At 35.9% G+C, this 20,145-nt stretch overlaps 1 protein-coding gene across 1 annotated transcript; it reads left to right on the top strand.

Annotated features, from left to right (window-relative positions):
- Window positions 1-79: 79 nt before the first annotated feature.
- Window positions 80-8,440, top strand: LOC143608309 (putative LRR receptor-like serine/threonine-protein kinase At1g07650). The gene is made up of 7 exons (XM_077083371.1): window positions 80-236; window positions 6,413-6,483; window positions 6,894-7,028; window positions 7,111-7,321; window positions 7,396-7,627; window positions 7,711-7,861; window positions 8,051-8,440. The coding sequence occupies exons 1-7, from the start codon at window positions 80-82 to the stop codon at window positions 8,438-8,440; spliced, it is 1,347 nt and encodes a 448-aa protein (XP_076939486.1).
- Window positions 8,441-20,145: the final 11,705 nt, after the last annotated feature.

Below are 20,145 nucleotides of genomic sequence, written 5' to 3'. Positions count from 1 at the left end.
CATTAACATTTTAAATCATTTTCAAAGTTGGGCTTATTTGATAAGCCTAAGATAATGGGCTAGTTTGTCTAAATTGGATATGGGCTTAGCTTATTCAGGTTCAACTGTCCATTATGGTATCTGGGCCCAACTAGGTTCAAGCCCAACAAAACTGGATGGCCGAGAACTCAAGGCAGAGAACCATGACGACCGAGAACCTGTTCTGACTGAGAACCTTGGTTTGACCGAGAACTCAGGTTTGACCGAAAACCCATTTCAACCGAAAACCCATTTTAACCGAAAACCCAGGGTCTGATGCTTCCAGTTCATATTTTTTATCTTATCTCCTTACCTAGGCTCAGGTAACCGTTTAACTACCCATAACATAAATTTTAACCATCACAACCACCCTCCTTAACCGTTTAGCCATCCACTATCAACCCACTATCAAGATTAACCCATTTCTAGCATAAATCTTGAATCTTTATTTCTTTCAAAGCCCGTTTTAGATATAAAGCTTACATCTTTAGGTTTAAAACGTTCTAGGCTAGACTAGGGTTTCCTTTATGAACCGTATCCAACCATGAGTACATTAAGTTCGTTTTAATCATCAAGTTTGCATTTTTAGGAAACATTTAGACCCGATCTACTCTAGGGTTTAGTTTCATGGCAAACCATCCATAAAAATGTAACCTTTAAACGTAAAGAACATACCTTTAGACGTTTGTAAGGTCACGACTAGCTTGAGACGTGATCTTGGACTTGTTAGCTCACTTGTATGATCGAAGATCCTATGTTATGATGCTTGGTTTTGGGTTCGGATGGTGGCCGACGGCTATGGAGGTGTTTTAGGCTTAAGTGTGTGTTTTATGGTGTAGGAAAGAGCGTAGGATGGATGGAAATGGAAAGGATTAGGTGTCACACCCCCATTCTAGGCCTAGGAGTGTGAACCATAGTTGGTACCATATTTGTAAATAAATCAGAGTTACGGGTTTAAGCAGAAGACTTTATAAAAACAAAGGATCGATAATATAAAATAATTTACATTACAAAATACGAGACGAAAGTCTCGATTTGTTTTACTTGTTTATATGTTTACAAAACCACCATGTTTTAATATTTACACAAAATTATCCGAGCCATCGGATTCTTGAGCTTCTTCGTCTTTCAAGCTCTATTCATGATTACCTGCAAAATGTAAATAAAATACGTCAGCAACGTATGCTGGTGAATATGCTAACGCTAAAAACATTTTCTTTACTTAATAACCCCTCGAGACCACGTAAGCCTCGGCCCATCTGGGCTTAGGAATAATCAAGTTTAAATCAATCATCATAAACTAAAGTCTCTGCACTAGGTCACTTCAGCGAAACATCGCAGCGTTTATGACATAACTTAGGTACCATAAATATACACATGGTCATTCCTCACTCGGACGTAACTTAGGTCCGGCCCATTGTGGCTGGAGGTCGTGACCAAGCGTGGTGCGATGTGCCCACCGCGTTCCACATATGTAAGGATCCAGACAAACGTATACCATAGCCTGAGGGCTGGCTTATACTCTTTTACAATGTTTTTAGAGACACATAGCCTCATGTAAAGTTTTGCACATAACACCTTTGTTTTGTTTGAAAACAAGTTTATAAAAGTGGGGCATATTCACCTTTTCAATGGGATCGGCTTCCAACACCGTCCGTTAGTCTCTCCTTCGCTATCTCGCACCTATAGTACGAGTATAACATTCATTAGTCGGATACACGATCCGGCGTAAGACCTTTAGTCTTATTTATCTCGATGAACCTTTAGTTCATGTCTTCTTTTACTTTAACACCTTTAATTAAAAACTAATTTTTATAAACCTTTAGTTTATTTATAAAACCCGACGTTTCTTCTTCATTAAGGAACGTATTCTTTTCTTTATTATTTAAGCATACTCATTATACTTAAATAATATATTTTATAACAAAGAATAATCTTATATATATATATATATATATATATCTATTCATATATATATATATATATTATCTTTTCTTTTCTTTATTTTCTTTGTTATATCTTTCTTTGATTATCGAGAATAATTTTGACTTAAGATATTAAGCACTTTCAATATTTTATTATTATTTTGGTTGGGCATTATGCCTACCTTGCTTGGCTTAATATTCCCTTCTCACTCGGGCAGCACTTCGACTCTATTCTTCTTATCAACACCCGCTCGATCAACCTTTGACATGCTTATCGAGGCACCAACACTCTTGGCACGCACTTCAAGGTAAACGTTGGGACGTCGGCCAGCACCTCATTTTTAACTCGGAACGTTGATGGAAAGTGGCACATTTATCGAGGTGTAAGGTACGGAATATGAGGTAACGGGGCACGGATTTCGAGAGGGATTGATGGCACGAACTTCTAGGTTTAGAGAGAGAGAGTAGTGAGAGAGTATGTATGTGAATTTGAGGTGTGTTTGGCTTGAACCCGTGGCTGCTATTTATAGAGCAAATTTTGGACTCTATCGCGCTACGCGATGGGTTACTTGGCAGGCCTATCGCGTATCGCGATATAGGCCTGCTGTGTCAGATCGTAGACCTGCCACGTGTTAACACGTGGCAGGCGCCGAGCCACGTGGCCACACGTGGCGGGCGTGTTGCCACGTGGTGACACGTGGCGGCAGACGTTGCCACCGTGTGCCACGTGACACACGTGTCACGCGTGTCAGACATCCCTATCACGATACGCTATGGGTGTCTCCTCTGACCCATCGCGTATCACGATAAGTCAGGAAAATTAGAATTTACATTTTAGTCCCTGGAGTTTGGAAATTGGCAGAATTAGTCCCTTGACTTTAGAAACTTGACATTTTTGCCCGAAATTTACGTGATGTTACATTAGGGTTTAAGGGGTATTTATACTCCCTTACGCCCATGGACCTAAGGCACATCTTTCCTTTTTAGTCCATGATTAATTCCATTTAATTAGCCTACTTATCTTTCCTTTTTACCATGTTACTATTTATTTATTAACTCTAGTAACTTTTCCGTCATAACGACTCGATATACAATATTATTTATTATTCGAAATTTTGGGATGTTACATAAATCAACAATTTTGAGAGATTAGGTTATTTTATTTGAAGAGAGAAGCAGCAGCGGAAGTTTGAGGGTTTTCTTAGAGAAACAGAGTTGAGAAGACGAGGATGGAGTGTGTGAGGATAAATTGAAGAATATTTTGAAGTTTTCTTAATATAAGGTCAACGGTAAAAATACTTCGAGATTTAAACGACTTTACACACCCGATCCTTCAACTTTGAAAATGTTTACACATTTAAACCTGAAAAATATTTTACAACGGATCTGAATACTTTATATATTTACAAGGTATATTTTTGTTGGTTTACTTGCACAATAACTTTTGTGTTAACCAGCTTTAACATACAAACTAAAACTTAGTTAAAAGATAATAATTTAAATTATAAAATAAAATAAACTTATATATGAAGTCAAAACAAAACAAAAAAAAATTGAAAATTAAAATTCAAGAAAAACGTAGATTAAAATTTTCCAAGAGTAAAAATGAAATTAATATTATATAATATAAATGTTTATGAAAAATTTGTAATGAATTTAATATTTTTGTGCGAAAGATCACAACACGGAATCACATTATCCGTTAACGTTCTAGATCACACTTCTATTTGGATATTATTATGTAGAGAACCCAAAGTCGATTGTAGATATTTTTGTTCCACCTTAAACTTAACAAGTATTTTGATGTCAAAATGATACGTTAAGGTATATATTAAGCACAACACTTATGTGCTCCCCATTTAATCTAACAAGTTACTGACTCCATCGTACCTTGAGCATAATTGGTGTTCACCAGATCAACCAGAATTGACTCCGACCCCTATTGATTGATCAAAACATTTTGAGCTTATTTAAAGTTTTTGCAAACTTTTTCAAACAATAAAGGTTGAAACATGGACTTACTTGTCAAACAGACTTACAAGACTTCGTATAAAATGTTTAGGGCTTACTTGTTTGCCTCACGTTACGTGGTTCCAATATACCCCTTTATGTTTGTTAAATTTCAACATTTTTTTTTTTGAATTTATATTCTTTTAAGCACTTTGCAGTTTTTCTGCTTTAACATATTGATTTTCAATATTTTTATTTAAGAGAAGAATAATTTTTATGGTGACTAATCACTAACGGGCTCGTGTATGACTGACTAATAACATTTTTGCCTTCATCGATATGACTTTTATTGGAGTCATGTAACTGCTTCATGAACTTGTAACCACTAGTAAAGGTAAGAATTTAAGTTTATATCACTCTGATACTTACTCATTTGTAAAGCTTATCTACACACTAAGCAATGATCTTATTGGCTTTTGAGCTACTCTTTCCGTGTGCTAGAATTATTAAATACAATTTCTTATCATTTGCAAAAGGTCGGATCAATTTCACAAACTTTTTATAAATTTTATAATTTTATATTATCTGAATCCCTCTAAACATGAGCTCCCTCTAAATGAGAGAATATTTTTTTGAAACTTTTCTGATTTTCTTAAAGAGAATATAAAATCTTTTTGGCAAGTAAAGTGACTCATTTTTGTTTTTCTTAAATATAAAAAGAAAATCTTTTTGATGAGTTAAACCTAACTCATTTTCTCCTCTAAAATTATGACATATTTGAAAAATATTTACGATTTTATAAACAAAAAGCTAGAAATAAATTTTAGTCAAAACAGATTATGTCGAGCGACCCTACGAGAAATAGAAATCGAGCACGATCAAAGGCTTTTGTGAAAAGGTCAGCAAACGAGCTCAAATCTTGTTGGTCGATGAATCCAAAATATATGGTATGAAGAGTGAGTGTGTGTGTTTGATGGTATAGGTGAGATTTTAGAAGGAACATGGGTAGGGGTGTTCAAAACCGTATATTCAGAGTTTCAGATATCCAAAAATTTTGAATAGTCAATTTTGGTATCCGGATCCGTATACATTCGAAAATCCAGAATAAAAAAGAACAAAACTAACAAAATAAACATATCTCAATAGCTAGTTTTTATACCACTTTGAATATAAAATCACATCTCAATATGATTTGAGACAAATCTACACTTAGAGAGTAGCAAAGCAACAATCAGTTGCTCAAAGTCAAATCAACTATTCAAACTAAAATTACTTCTTATGGTTATGGATATGGGGGAGAAAGCAAGAACACTTCAATTGGACGTGAGAACTCAGGAGTGAGGACCACCACAACACCACCAAACGACCAACAATGCTGATGTGAGCGAGCAACAAGGTTAATTAGACTTGGATGTGAGCAAGAAGAGGGTTGAGGAGGTTGGAGAAGAAAGGGGCGTCGTGTTCTTTTTTTTACTTTAAGAAATTATGGTTCCTAAACATCAGATGTATTGTATGTGTTTGAATATATAAAATAATTAAAGATATAAACTTAAGATTTCGGACAGTTCGGATATCCAAACTATCCAAAAATGTTATAAATCACTATCCGAATCCGAAATTTCGGATGTCTGAGATTATGGTATCCGAATTTTTGGATAGTTCAGATTCGGATTTTCGGATACGGATTTGGATTTTTTAACACCTATGACCATTTTATACTCAAGGTTATGGACCTCAAGCCCACTTCTTTGGCCAAGGCCCATCTTTCCCTAGTTAAGCCCATGACCATAAAACACATTCTTGTCATTCACTATTTAAAAGATAAATATAATACACATAATAGTAAAATTGTTTTATTATATTTTTAATTAAAATCGGATGTTACAAGTTGCATAGCAGGCAATGGCAACAGACTCTTCAAGGGGTTGAGTCGTCACTATAGTAAAAAAGATTGTTTGTGATTAGGAAAGGCTAGATCATAGATTTCTGTACACGCAATTTACCGGTGATAGAATACTTAAGGCAAACTTATGTGAATTGTGGGATGCCAATAAGCTAGTGGCTGACAAAGGAGTTATGGTAAGACATATTGCTTAATGATAACTTATAAGAAATATACGAAAATGGAAAAAAAAAAGGCGATAGCCTTTGAGGTGCAGGAACTTAGTTTATTGACAACTATAGTGAATGCGATAACTATGGGTTGTGACTACTTAAAAAGGTGACAACTTTTATGTTGCGACAACTAAGAAAAGAGAGAACTTTCTGCGGAAACACACGATTGGCAATAATTTATAGGTAGCATTAACTAGTGAAAAACGATAACTTTTAGCGATAACTAAAGATTAACGATAACTTGTAGATAAGCAATAAATCTAAGCAATAACTAGCAAATTGCAATAATGATAAGGGAAAGGCGATAACTGGAAAACCCCCAAGTTATTATTATTATTATTATTATTATTATTATTATTATTATTATTATTATTATTATTATTATTATTATTATTATTTTACAGATTTCAAGCCCCCAAGTTATGGAAAACCGATGAGTGCTCTAGCGATTGGGCTTGTGTCTGGGTTTGTGGCTGTATGTATTTTACTTGTAATTGGTTTTCTTTGGAGAAAAGGCTACTTAAGTTGCATGGAGAAAACTAATACAGGTAAATATTTCATTATCTTCTAATGGTTTAATTAGAGGTGACAAGTTGGACCTTTTGCGAGTTGTTTGATTTCAAACAAATCATATGTAATACATATAATATATTCTAATATTTCTAAATAATTCAGGTAATAATAATAATAATAATAATAATAATAATAATAATAATAATAATAATAATAATAATATTGTTTTCGTAATGTTTATTAAAATATTTTGTAGTCTTTTTTGGTTGAAAAACAGACAATGACCAGTTTCAATACAACGGTTACTATGTTCACCCGTCTTGACACCTCTAGTTTTCAATTGATTTTTCTAATACCTCAAAAAATATTCAGGAGTTTTGTTTAACAGAGTTGAGTGGTCTAGATCCACAAACATGTATTATGACATTAGCAAAAATAAAACAAGCCACAAGAGATTTCCATCCATCAAACAAGATTGGAGAAGGTGGTTTTGGAATTGTCTATAAGGTGCGGTTTGGAAATTAATTCGATCGAGATTGTAACATTTTCATATGTTACTTATAATTTATAAACTATATTAATTATGTAGGGACAACTATCCGATGGCACATTAGTGGCAGTAAAACAACTGTCATCAAAGTCTAAACAAGGAGACCGTGAATTTGTCACGGAAATTTGTTTGCTTTCTGCACTACGACACCCAAATCTCGTTAGACTTTACGGGTGTTGTGTTGAAGGAAATCAGCTGTCATGGATTTTAGAGTACATGGAAAATAAGTGCCTATCTCAGGCCCTTGCAGGTACTAGGGTCTTATATATATATATTCGATCACATTAATGTAGAAACTTAAATGGTTGTGATTAACTCCTACAGATGTAACAAGAAGATTGAAGCTGACATGGCCAGTAAGGTCAAGAATATGCTTAGGGATTGCTGAGGGCCTTACGTATTTACATGAGGGATCACACAAAATCATCCATAGAGACATAAAGTCTAGCAACGTTTTGCTGGACGAAAAATTCAATGCCAAAATCGCTGACTTTGGTTTGTCAAAGTTAATGGATGATGAAAAGTCACAAATCACCACCCATATAGTGGGAACTCCGTATGTTCTTTCTTTAACTACCCATCTCAAACTACTTTCATTTCTGGTTTAGTCGATAACTTATTTATTTTTTGGTTGTTAAGAGGCTATCTGGCTCCGGAGTATGCGCTTCATCATATAGTGACTACTATGATAGATGTTTACAGTTTTGGAATAGTTGCAATTGAAATAGTGACAGGAACTAGATGCCACAGCCACGTTCCCACGACAGAATATTACTCCCTTCTTGGCAAGGTAAGCAAAATCTACTATTATATGATTTTCTTTTTAGATCTCATTATTGTGCCATAAATATCAGTTTTTAATGTTAAGGTTTAATTACATACATATGTTTATCAAATTAATTATTTGCGACTTTTGGTCTATTTTCTTGTTGAAAAGGTCAAACGGTGACATCTGTTTGTTTTTTTATTTGTTCTACAGGTTCGCTGGTTCCAACAGAAAGGACGATTACTAGAACTGGTTGATTCAGACATAGAATCCGAATCAAGAATACAAGGAGTGAAAGTTCTAACTGTGGCACTTTTATGTACTGAGGATTCACCCAAGGCTAGACCGACAATGTCTCAAGTCGTTAAGATGCTGGAGGGCAAAACCGAAGTTCCAGATATCCAAACGGACTTCAACAGGTCTTGGATGAACCCTCACCATGAAGTTGAGAAAGATCTTTGGAAGATTGTAAGCGAGTCACGCATGAACCCTGAGAACAATGGTGGCAAAACCAGTGGTGCCACAACTCAAGAAACAAGTGTCACGGATTCCAGTACTCTAACCACCTCATTTGTCACAAAGTCCGTTATCACGGGGTCTTAGATAATTAAAATAAACACTTATTGTAACACCCGGGCTAGGTAGGACTGACGTGTTAAATAATACGCCCAATTACATTCATTAATAATGACTCAATTAGAGTCTCAAAACCCTGATATGATTTATGTGTTACAACGGTCTATTACATTTAATGCTCAACTTACATTCATTTCATGTCCTCCATAATCTAAACTTTTATTATCTCTCACTCATCACATGTTTCTCCTGCTTCCCATGACTACCTGCTTTTAATAAAAGAGGAAACACCAAAAGAAAAATACGACTGAACTAAAAATTTGCTTAGTAACAGAAGAACAATAGCAATAACAATATATCAATAAGAACGATGTCATATGCGCGCTCTACAATCAAGATAAATGGCATACCCTGATTTAGGGCATAGGCGTGTGACCAATAGTTGGTACTCATATTTGTAAATATATTAGAGTTGCGGGTTATTTAAAGGAAAACTTTGTTTATAATAAAATTTTAATATATTTTGAAAAATTCTAGGATAGTAAATACATGAGTGTTTGATTTACAAATCCCATGTTTAAATCTTCTTTACAATATTTTAATAATTTAAAGCTGAGTCATCTCTACCTTACGAGCATCTAACTAAATGAGTGACTCTAATTCATTTCTACTTGTGTTAATTTGATTCCCTGAAAGGGGGGGGGGGGGGATTCACGCCAGCGATATACTGGTGAATCGTTAACTCTAAAAACATTTACTAAATTTTTGACTGACAAGATAGTTTTCTGTACAAGCTTAGCAGAGTCGTCTCTCGGGATTAGCACTACCTGCCATACACACACAATTAAGGTTCTTCAGGAACTACTGCCATTGGAGAACTTGGTTATGACTGGTTGACTGCGGCTAGGGGTGTCCAAAATACCCGAACCCAATTAACCCGACCTAACCCGAACCCGAATAAGCTAATTAGGGTTGGGTTAAATAAGGCCAAAAAGTATTAATCGGGTTGACCCGAATAAACTGGATTGTTAATAGGGTCGGGTTTCGGGTTCATTTTTGAAAACAACCGGGTTAACCCGATTAGTGATGATACTTTACTTCAAATACAATAATGAAAATGTGAAATAAGCACTAAAAAGTCAATACTGAAATGCTTATATAGGAGTTAATTATTTTGCTTGTTTATGAACCGTTAGACTGGAAATTCTTTTAAAATAAACAAACGAACATGAACAAAGGTTTCACTCGTTCATCTATGTTCGTGAACACTCGTTTATGATCGTTCATTTAAGTTTTCTTACGTTCTTTCGTGATCGTTTACATATTATTAGAAATATTAAATATTATTTGCATTTGGAATTTATATCACCATAAAATGTTTATATTTGTTTATACGTGTTCATTTAAATGTGTTCATGTGTGTTTGTTTATGAATGTTTGTTTCTGTTAATGTATGTACATGTTCATTCATGTTCGTTTGTCTTTGTTTAATTGTGTTAATTTATGTTCGTGAACTGTTTGTTTTGAATTTTAATGAACGATCATAAAAAACACGACCATGTCAATTTTTAACTAACGAACATGTACGCAAATATTTTTTCATGTAAGTGTTCGTGATCATATTCGTTTAAAGTTCAACAAACGAACACGGGCACGCCTCAAGACTATATGTAATTATAAGATAATTACTTGTGAAAGAAATTGAAAATTGAGTGGAATGATAAATTTTGCAACCTGCTAGCTACAAGCATAAAATCAACTTAAAATTATAAAGTAACATGGTCAACCCGATTAACCCGACCCGACTAAACCGAAACCCGAATAACCTGAACCCGACTAACCCGAATCTTAATAGGGTCGGGTTTCGGGTTAGATATTTAGCAAAAAAACCCGACTAACCCGACCCGATTAACCCAAAACCCGTCGAATTGACCCGATGAACACCCCTACATGCGGCCACGTAGCCGTAATTGATAGGCTAAACGGATATGTTTGGATCCAGACGTACACATGTGTACGTCAGTCTGAGTTGTTTTTATTTTCTACCTTGTAATTTAGGAATCACGTAATCCCTTAAATCTTCATATGATAGAGATCACGTAATCTCATATGAATATTTGACTGACTTGTTAAGATAAATAACCCGTTTATCTTAATGACTGATTGTATCCACGCTATAAATTATAAAAAAGTTTGAATGTATTCACCTTTTGAAGAGTTGTTCAATTAACAAATTCTATGTATTTGATGAACGATTACCTCGGACATATAGTTCAAGAACAATAGTTTAATAATTTATCAACTAGATAAAATGATCTAGCATCAGACATTTAGTCTTGTTAAATAGTTTTAAACCTTGATTGAATATTTAAAATATTACTTTAGATCTTTAGTGTATAAAATTCTACTTTTAATATTGACGTTTCTTCCTGTAGAAGAAATCATCTAAATTCTACGTTTCTTCCTTTAGACGAAATCGTGTTTATAAAACTTTTATATTTCATCTTTTAGAAGAAATACTATTTATTTAGAATAATTACTTTGTTTACTTAAAGCCTTTTGGTTCATATAATGTTTGGTGTAGCATGCTTTGGCCTAATAGGTTCAAACACTCTAATCAAGCTCTCCAGTAAAGTAAACTGGTCCCGCGGTTGATTGAGATTTATACGAATTACTTTCCTTGGACAATAGACTAGGCTACCGGTGTTCTCACCCTTCTAGTCACTACATGCACATCATGTTTTTCTGAGTAACTATTTATAATTACGATCTGCGACGGGAAGTCGGTAGAGTTATCTTTTATATAAAAATTTAACATTTCTTTCTTTTAGAAGAACGTCAATTGACAATAACCTTTGTATGCAAAACTTTATGTTTCTTAATAATAAAGAAATGTCTATTTTTGTAAACCTTTATATACAAAGAGCTTAAATATATATAAACTTTCCAAGGTTTAGGCTATACCCTCGACTAGGATCTAAGCTATGAGTTAAAATATCTTAAACATAAATCTTACCTTAAAATGGGTATAACGCACAAAGACGAACGAGCGGTACTTCGACTATACGTAGGGTTTTGTGGTATGGAACGTCGAACTATAGAGTGTCATCAGGACTTCAACTAAGTGGCACGAACTTAGAGAAAGTGAAAGTGTTTAGGTGTTTTTGATGCCACAATTAAGGAGTCCATGTTTACTATTTATAGCCATCCTCGGTCGGACCGTCACTCACCAACATGCGACATGTGTCATTCTTGATAATGAGGCGTGCCATAAGGTGTTGACATGCGACATTCATATTGATTAGTCACTAGCCGCTTGTCATTTTATGAGAGTATGAGTTGTTATGTGTTGACATGTGTCCTTTGTGTTGCCACCATGTGCCATGTGTCTTCTCACAGTGATGAGTCATAGGACACGTGTCGCCTCCATAAATCTTTAGCTAAATGGATCACTAGTCTCTCAATTTCCTAAATTGACAAAATTGGTATGGATATTTTCGAGATGTTACATCCTCCCCACCTTGGAATGAATCTCGTCCTCAAGATTCGTGTTCTTTGTTGTGAATATTTCATGTGTATAAATTTAAAGTTCTAGTTGTTAACCCTACATCTTTCAATGATGTAGTTAGTCAACAATTTAGAATATCATAAGTAATTGTAAATTGCTAAGCACAGTGGTCCGTTGTGTTTAACTATTTACCTTACATTTTATATTCTAAACATTTACTGATTTTAACTAGGTTGTATCTTGACTTCAGCCTATTGAATCCTTTCAATTTTTCACCCGGATAAATTTTTAGGATACTTATACTGGAGTTATGTTTATTCGTCACTCCATGATCTTCGTAGGCTTTGGTGGATTCCTTCTGTCCCTTTTCACCAGTTACTTCTTTTGAACTCTCTAAGTTCATATAACCGATTTTCTTTGAAAATGACATGTTGTTATGCTTAGTTTAATTCATCACTTTCTTTATCTTCATTATTCTGAAAATTTTGGACTATATTAAATGTACAGTCTCTTGTATTCTATATATTTTATAGCATTTTGATTTAACTATCTCTTTGATCAATATAAGCATTCTTGTGTAAAGACATGATATGTATCATAATATCTTTCTTATATACATTAGGGATTTAAATACCATTTTATCATTTACAAAACTTCTTGTTTAAAAATGAGTTTACAAACGGTTTACAAGAGTTAACCAAACTACTAGTTATTTCTAATGTCTTCGGATCTTGAACATTCATTTGGCATACTCCTTTCTGCTTCTATTTTTGATTGTCGGATGCATCTTATATGTTTAACATATTTATCTAGCATTTCCTTTGAGTTGCTTCCACTTGCGTTGCTTATCTTCTTCGGACATTTTTTGCTGAAATGTCATTTTTCTCCGTGACTAAAGCATACAAGTGTATTCCTCCTGCAATCATCTTCTGAATGACTGATTTTCTTGTAGAAGGTACGTGTTATCAATAGATTGTTGTTAGGAAAGTTAGTTGATCTTGATTATTTCCCATGGTGTTTTCTGCCACGACTTGGACAAACTGGTCTTGTGAATTTGAATGACCCTTCCTCTTCTTTTCTGGACCTTAACTTACTTTTTCTTGAGGTTATTTATTTCAAATAAAGCATGATCCAAATGTTTGTCCTTTGCTTGAGGAATGATGTATAAGGCGATAGATCCATATATCTCATCATTACTATATTATTTTCTGAAAATCCTTGTTCTGGAGTGATTTCCATAATTTACCAATTAATTGTTCTTGAAATACTAGTACATATCTTGTGTACAGGTAGACCATGAGAATTCTTCCTATTCTCTCTCTCGGTTTATTTCTATTATTAATATGTTGAAAAATCATCTTTTAGATTTTTATCCACCTGGACTTTTCCTAATCTCATTACTGATTTTCTCTCACTTCCAGATTTACTCTGAGAGTTTCTGCTATCCTTTCTTGACATAAACCTCAAAGATAAGTTTTATATTTCGAGGAAAATCAAACATATCTTTTATTTATGTTGTAGTTGCAAGAATACATAACATTACTACAACTATACTATTTACAACTGTTTATTGTCTACTTTTTCAACAAACAATCAATTTCTTGATCTTGTTGTCCTTCGTAGTGTTTCATCTGCTTCCTTTTCTTTATGTTTCTCTTCGGTTTCTAATTCTTTTTTCAACATTGCTTCTGCTATCTTGGTAACATTGATTTCATAATGAGTAGAATCATCTTCAATGTTGTACATTCCTTATGGGGAATTTATATCCATGCTCCAACGTTCACCGTGAATGTGAGCAAACTAAGGATCTTGAATTGCTAGCTTGTATTCTTGTCCCTAAGGTATTATTCTGGATAAGTCATTATTTATTTTTCTTTTGACATCATCGGTTCCTTGGATCTACTTGATCCCATTCGATGATTTTCTTGGTTTTACATACTGGAACTGGTGGGGTCTTAGTGTCGAATGAATCCGAATCTTCTTCCATTTTTGTTTGATATGAATATTCATCACTGGATATCGAAATCGGGGGTAGAGGTGTTACCATATCTCCATTTCCTTTACCGGATGGAGGCTCAATTGATCCATGACAAAAATGATGATCGAATACCTATGCATAGGGGTAGGAATACTTTCTTATCTTATCCTTATTATTAAGAATTGTCCGTAATATATAAACATTATTGGTCAAAGCCTAGGAAATTAATTCTCAATCAAGTACCTAATTTTCTGAAACTGGTGGCTCTATAATAAGATTGATATTTATCACTGATCAAAGCCTATGTATAATTATATACCTAATTCTCTAAGATTGTAACATCCCGAAATTTCCAAGAATAATATTTTATATATTATTTATCTATGATGGAAAAGTTTCCAAGCTGACCTGGCAGCTCGACCCCAGCCATGGGCTCTACCCCTTGGACCTTGCTAGGGGTTGCCGCCCCTAGAACCTTGCTGCCAGGGGCGCTGCCCCCAGACCCCCGTGCGTTGAGGGTTGTAGTTGAACTAGAAATACAATATGGATAGTAATAGTTAATTGATATGCGTAATTGTTATACAGTTAGTCGCGCACAGCTAAAGAAAGGAGTAACTGTTAACGGTGAACGTAACCGAGTTCAGGTGAGTTTCTAGCCCCATTCCTTGTTATGTTTTCGGGGCTGCGTGCATACTCGATGTGATTAGTTAATACACTTACCCTGAGTGGTAAGTGTATGCTATATATGATATATGTGATAGATATGAATGATTACTTGTTGGTATGTGAACGATCTTCGGATATTGCATGTACTGTCATGTTATAAATAAAGATATGAATGTTATATGTAATGTATGGATGATGTATGAACGTTACGAATGAATGCTTGTTGGGACGTGAACGATCTTCGGATATTGCACGTAAGGACAAGGAGTGTGATTATTAAATGAATGATGTGAAGAACGCCTAGAGTGTTCTTATGCTACGATGTAATTGTTGTATATGCAAGGTAAGTGTATGCACGTATAGGAATGGTAAATGAGTTCTAAGTCCGACGTAGTAAGTTAGGATGGAAATCCCTCTAACTTCCGTTGGATGTAGACTTGGCATGTGATGGCGTAGTTAAGAATTGCGGGCCTTATACGTGTTATAGATGATAAATGAGAACGTAGATAAAGACTGTGGGCCTTATACGTACTTCGGATATGATCCAGCATAGGAAAGGACTGTGGACCTTATACGTGCTATATTTGTATCGTGATAGCATAGGGGAGGACTGCGGACCTTGTACGTGCTATGAACTAGGTTGAAACATAGGGAAGAACTGCGGACCTTGCACGTGTTGTTATTGTAGGATGGTACAGGGAAGGACTGCGGACCTTGCACGTACCATAAATGGTGAACATAGGTAAGGAATGCGGACCTTTTACGTGTTCACGACCTTGAGTATAGGTATAGACGGCGGACTATGAACATACTCTCGGTAGGCTGAGGTAGGTAATAGTATGTATGCATAAATGTATGTTGGAAAGGTAACTGGTTAAGTATGGATATGTATCTTCTGATATGTATGTATGTATGTATGATATGTGTATGTATTGTATGTCTCCTGATTAACTAGAACTCACTCAGCGTAGCTGACTTTTAGTATGCACGTAGGTGAGTATATTGGGACAGCTAACTTGAGCGGGCACATGGTGGGCGAATAAGAGACTGGCATCTGAAGACTCTAGATGTTTTAATGTTAATTAACGTTTATTTTGAAAGACAAGAATTTTTAATTAAGACAAGTTATGAATTATTATGTAATGTTTTATGAAAGTTTTAATATTCCGCGAAAGTTTTATTTAACTCTGATGTTTAGAACTGTGTTTATGAGTAAATTCAACGTTAAAGTGAGGCACCGGAAACGGGGCCTTACAAGTTGGTATCAGAGAAAAGTTTGAGAGATTTAAGCATCCTACATGCTTAGACTCGAACAGAAAATGGGATTTAAGTAAAAAAAGAAAGAAGATGCCAGTTCAAGATAGTCATGTGTCACTCAAGCAAGCTCAGTAACGGTAAAGTATGTAAATAATGTATAAAGATGTTCGCTTAATTGTTAAAGGAAGGGTATATATGCATATTAGGGATATGATTAATTGATTGTTTGATTGATTAACTGTTTAAAAGTAGAAACAAGCACAAGTGAAATCATTATTCGGAAGTATGTGACAAACCTGAGGAGAAATGCAAATAGTTAATTATATTTGGCCACTGTCATTAACTACTTACCTTACGAGCCATGTTCTAAATAATTCCTTGAGTGATGATGTTTGTGTTTTTCCTTTTAGAATATGATGGCTGGAGCTAGAGAAGTTGTGAGAGAAGGAGGTCACACTGGACGTCGTGGCAGGCCTCGTCTTGTGCGACAACTTTCAGTAGAAACGGCTTCCAACACGGAGACGAATGAAGCGTAGTTGGGCGAAACCCAAGCAACAACGAAGGGGTTCAACTGGATCCCGCAATCCAAGCAGCTATTGTTCAAGTTGTAGCCGCTGCTGTGAAGAACCTGGATCCTGAAAGATCTGCTGGAAGCCATGGGAGAACTGTCGAAGGGTTAGGAGAGAAGGGTTAGAAAGATGATAAAAGAGAGAAGGAGGAATCGAGCGTGGTTAAGTCAGTGAAGGTTGACGATAGGAAGAAAGGCCGATATGGGTTTAACTACAAATCCTTCAAAGGTTGTGACCAACCAAAGCTGACTGGTCTGGGAGACGCAATCGCTACTCTTCAATGGATAACCGTCATGGATAAAATTATCCGCATCAACGAATGCCGTCCCGACCAAGCTGGGGGTTGTGCTACCCAATCATTCGGTGATGAGGCAATGCACTGGTGGGAGTTGGTTGAGCAGAGGAAGAGTCGGGAAGAGATTAAGGCTTTGAGATGGGACGATCTGAAGGAGTTAATGATGAAGCGATTATGTGCAGATTCTGAGGTTGAAAGAATTGAAATGAAGTTCTTGAGTCTGAGGGCGGGAAAGATGACACACCGTGAATACACCATTGAATTCAACCGCCTGTCTAGGCTGGTGCCAGACATGGTGAACACTGAAGCAAATCGGATTAAGTGTTACATCATGGGACTGCCACAAAATGTTCGCGTCTTGGTCAAGGCCAGTAGACCTGCTACCCGTGATTTTGCTGTGGGACTCGCAGAATTGGTCTATGACGACTTGATGGCAGATGATGCGGTGGAGGAAAAGAAGGAGAAGAAATGGGCTATTCCAACTAAGCGGTCTAGCGATATGATGGTAACAACTGATGAGAGGAAGACTAAGGTTAGAAACAAGGATGCATGTAAGAAGTGTGGCAAGTGCACTAGGGAGAGTGCAAGACTGGGACGGACAAGTGTTATCGGTGTGGAAAGAGTGGGAATTACTCTCAAGAATGCCATGATCGCTCGAAATGCTTTAAATGTGGAAAAACTAACCACATGGCTAGGGATTGCAAGGAATTAGAGGCGGGAGGTGCGGAAAGGGTAAAGACTTAGGAAAACTGCAGAGAGGAGCACTCGATAAAGGAATAATTGCTTATGCAATAGTTGTATTTTGTTTTAATTATGATTGCCTAAGGACTTGTTTTGTGTTAAGGTTTAAAACTTATGCTTATCTATGACGTGTAATATATGGAGTGGGGTTATGAATGATTATTTATGGTATGATAAAATGTTGTTTTAGACAATTGTGTTAAATAGTACAAAACAAGGTCCCTTGGAAGGACGAAACGAGACTTGTAACATCGAGGGTCTCATAGACAAGCTACCTTAAATAGCTAAAGCACATGAACACGGCTCGGTGACACCAAGTCAGAATTAAGAAGGGTAACCCATAAAGCAAAGACGATCCATGAAAGTGCTTGAATACAAGAAGTGTTCCTCCTACAAGGAATAAGCTAGGTTACGGGGACGAAACCTCTTTAAGGAGGGAAGACTTGTAACGTCCAGAAATTTCCAAGAATAATATTTTATATATTATTTATCTATGATGGAAAAATTTCCAAGCTGACCTGGCAGCTCGACCCCAGCCATGGGCTCAACCCCTTGGACCCTGCTAGGGGTTGCCACCATAGAACCCTGTTGCCAGGGGCGCTGCCCCCATACCCCCGTTCGTTGAGGGTTGTAGTTGAACTAGAAATATGATATGGATAGTAATAGTTAATTGATATGCGTAATTGTTATACAGTTAGTCGCGCACAGCTAAAGAAAGGAGTAACTGTTAATGGTGAACGTAACCGAGTTCAGATGAGTTTCTAGCCCCATTCCTTGTTATGTTTTCGGGGATGTGTGCATACTCGATGTGATTAGTTAATACACTTACCCTGAGTGGTAAGTGTATGCTATATATGATATATGTGATAGATATGAATGATTACTTGTTGGTATGTGAACGTTCTTCGGATATTGCACTTACCGTCAGGTTATAAATAAAGATATGAATGTTATATGTAATGTATGGATGATGTATGAACGTTACGAATGAATGCTTGTTGGGACGTGAACGATCTTCGGATATTGCACGTAAGGATAAGGAGTGTGATTGTTAAATGAATGATGTGAAGAACGCCTAGAGTGTTCTTATGCTACGATGTAATTGTTGTATATGCAAGGTAAGTGTATGCACGTATAGGAATGGTAAATGAGTTCTATGTCCGACGTAGTAAGTTAGGATGGAAAATCCCTCTAACTTCCGTTGGATGTAGACTTGGCATGTGATGGCGTAGTTAAGGATTGCGGGCCTTATACGTGTTATAGATGATAAATGAGAAAGTAGATAAGGACTGTGGGCCTTATACGTACTTCGGATATGATCCAGCATAGGAAAGGACTGTGGACCTTATACGTGCTATAATTGTATCGTGATAGCATAGGGGAGGACTGCGGATCTCGTACGTGCTATGAACTAGGTTGCAACATAGGGAAGAACTGCGGACCTTGCACGTGTTGTTATTGTAGGATGATACAGGGAAGGACTGCGGACCTTGCACGTACCATAAATGGTGAACATAGGTAAGGACTGCAGACCTTTTACGTGTTCACGACCTTGAGTATAGGTATAGACGGCGGACTATGAACATACTCTCGGTAGGCTGAGGTAGGTAATAGTATGTATGCATAAATGTATGTTGGAAAGGTAACTGGTTAAGTATGGATATGTATCTTCTGATATGTATGTATGTATGTATGATATGTGTATGTATTGTATGTCTCCTGATTAACTAGAACTCACTCAGCGTAGCTGACTTTTAGTATGCACGCAGGTGAGTATATTGGGACAGCTAACTTGAGCGGGCACATGGTGGGCGAATAAGAGACTGGCATATGAAGACTCTAGATGTTTTAATGTTAATTAACGTTTATTTTGAAAGACAAGAATTTTTAATTAAGACAAGTTATGAATTATTATGTAATGTTTTATGAAAGTTTTAATATTCCGCGAAAGTTTTATTTAACTCTGATGTTTAGAACTGTGTTTATGAGTAAATTCAACGTTAAAGTGAGGCACCGGAAACGGGGCCTTACAAGTTGGTATCAGAGCAAAGTTCGAGAGATTTAAGCATCCTACATGCTTAGACTCGAATAGAAAATGGGATTTAAGTAAAAAAAGAAAGAAGATGTCAGTTCAAGATAGTCATGTGTCACTCAAGCAAGCTCAGTAACGGTAAAGTATGTTAAATAATGTATAAAGATGTTCGCTTAATTGTTAAAGGAAGGATATATGCAGGTTAGGGATATGATTAATTGATTGTTTGATTGATTAACTGTTTAAAAGTAGAAACTAGCACAAGTGAAATCATAAAAATGAAGTATGTCGAACCTGAGGAGTAATGCAAAGAGTTAGTTACACTTGACCACTGTCATTAACTACTTACCTTACGAGTCATGTGCTAAATAATTCCTTGAGTGATGATGTTTGTGTTTTTCCTTTTAGAATACGATTGCTGGAGCTAGAGAAGTTGTGAGAGCAGGAGGTCGCACTGGACGTCGTGGCAGGCCTCGTCTTGTCCGACATCTTTCGGTAGAAACAACTTCCAACAAGTAAAGAATGAATAAGTAATTATAAGTTATGTATGAATTGATGTTCGAAATATGTGAATTATTTATAAATCGTATTTTATGAAAAGACAGAAACGTTAGAACTCAGTTAGCCTGTGCTGACTTTTAGTATGTGTGCAAGTATTATTGATGACGTAGCGAGCTTGATGTGCG

The sequence above is a fragment of the Bidens hawaiensis genome, unplaced genomic scaffold (assembly GCF_021521415.1).
Source record: "Bidens hawaiensis isolate Kalapana, Puna unplaced genomic scaffold, B.hawaiensis_p1.1 tig00419364_1, whole genome shotgun sequence".
NCBI lineage: Eukaryota > Viridiplantae > Streptophyta > Magnoliopsida > Asterales > Asteraceae > Bidens > Bidens hawaiensis.
This window is presented reverse-complemented; position numbering and strand designations above follow the sequence as displayed.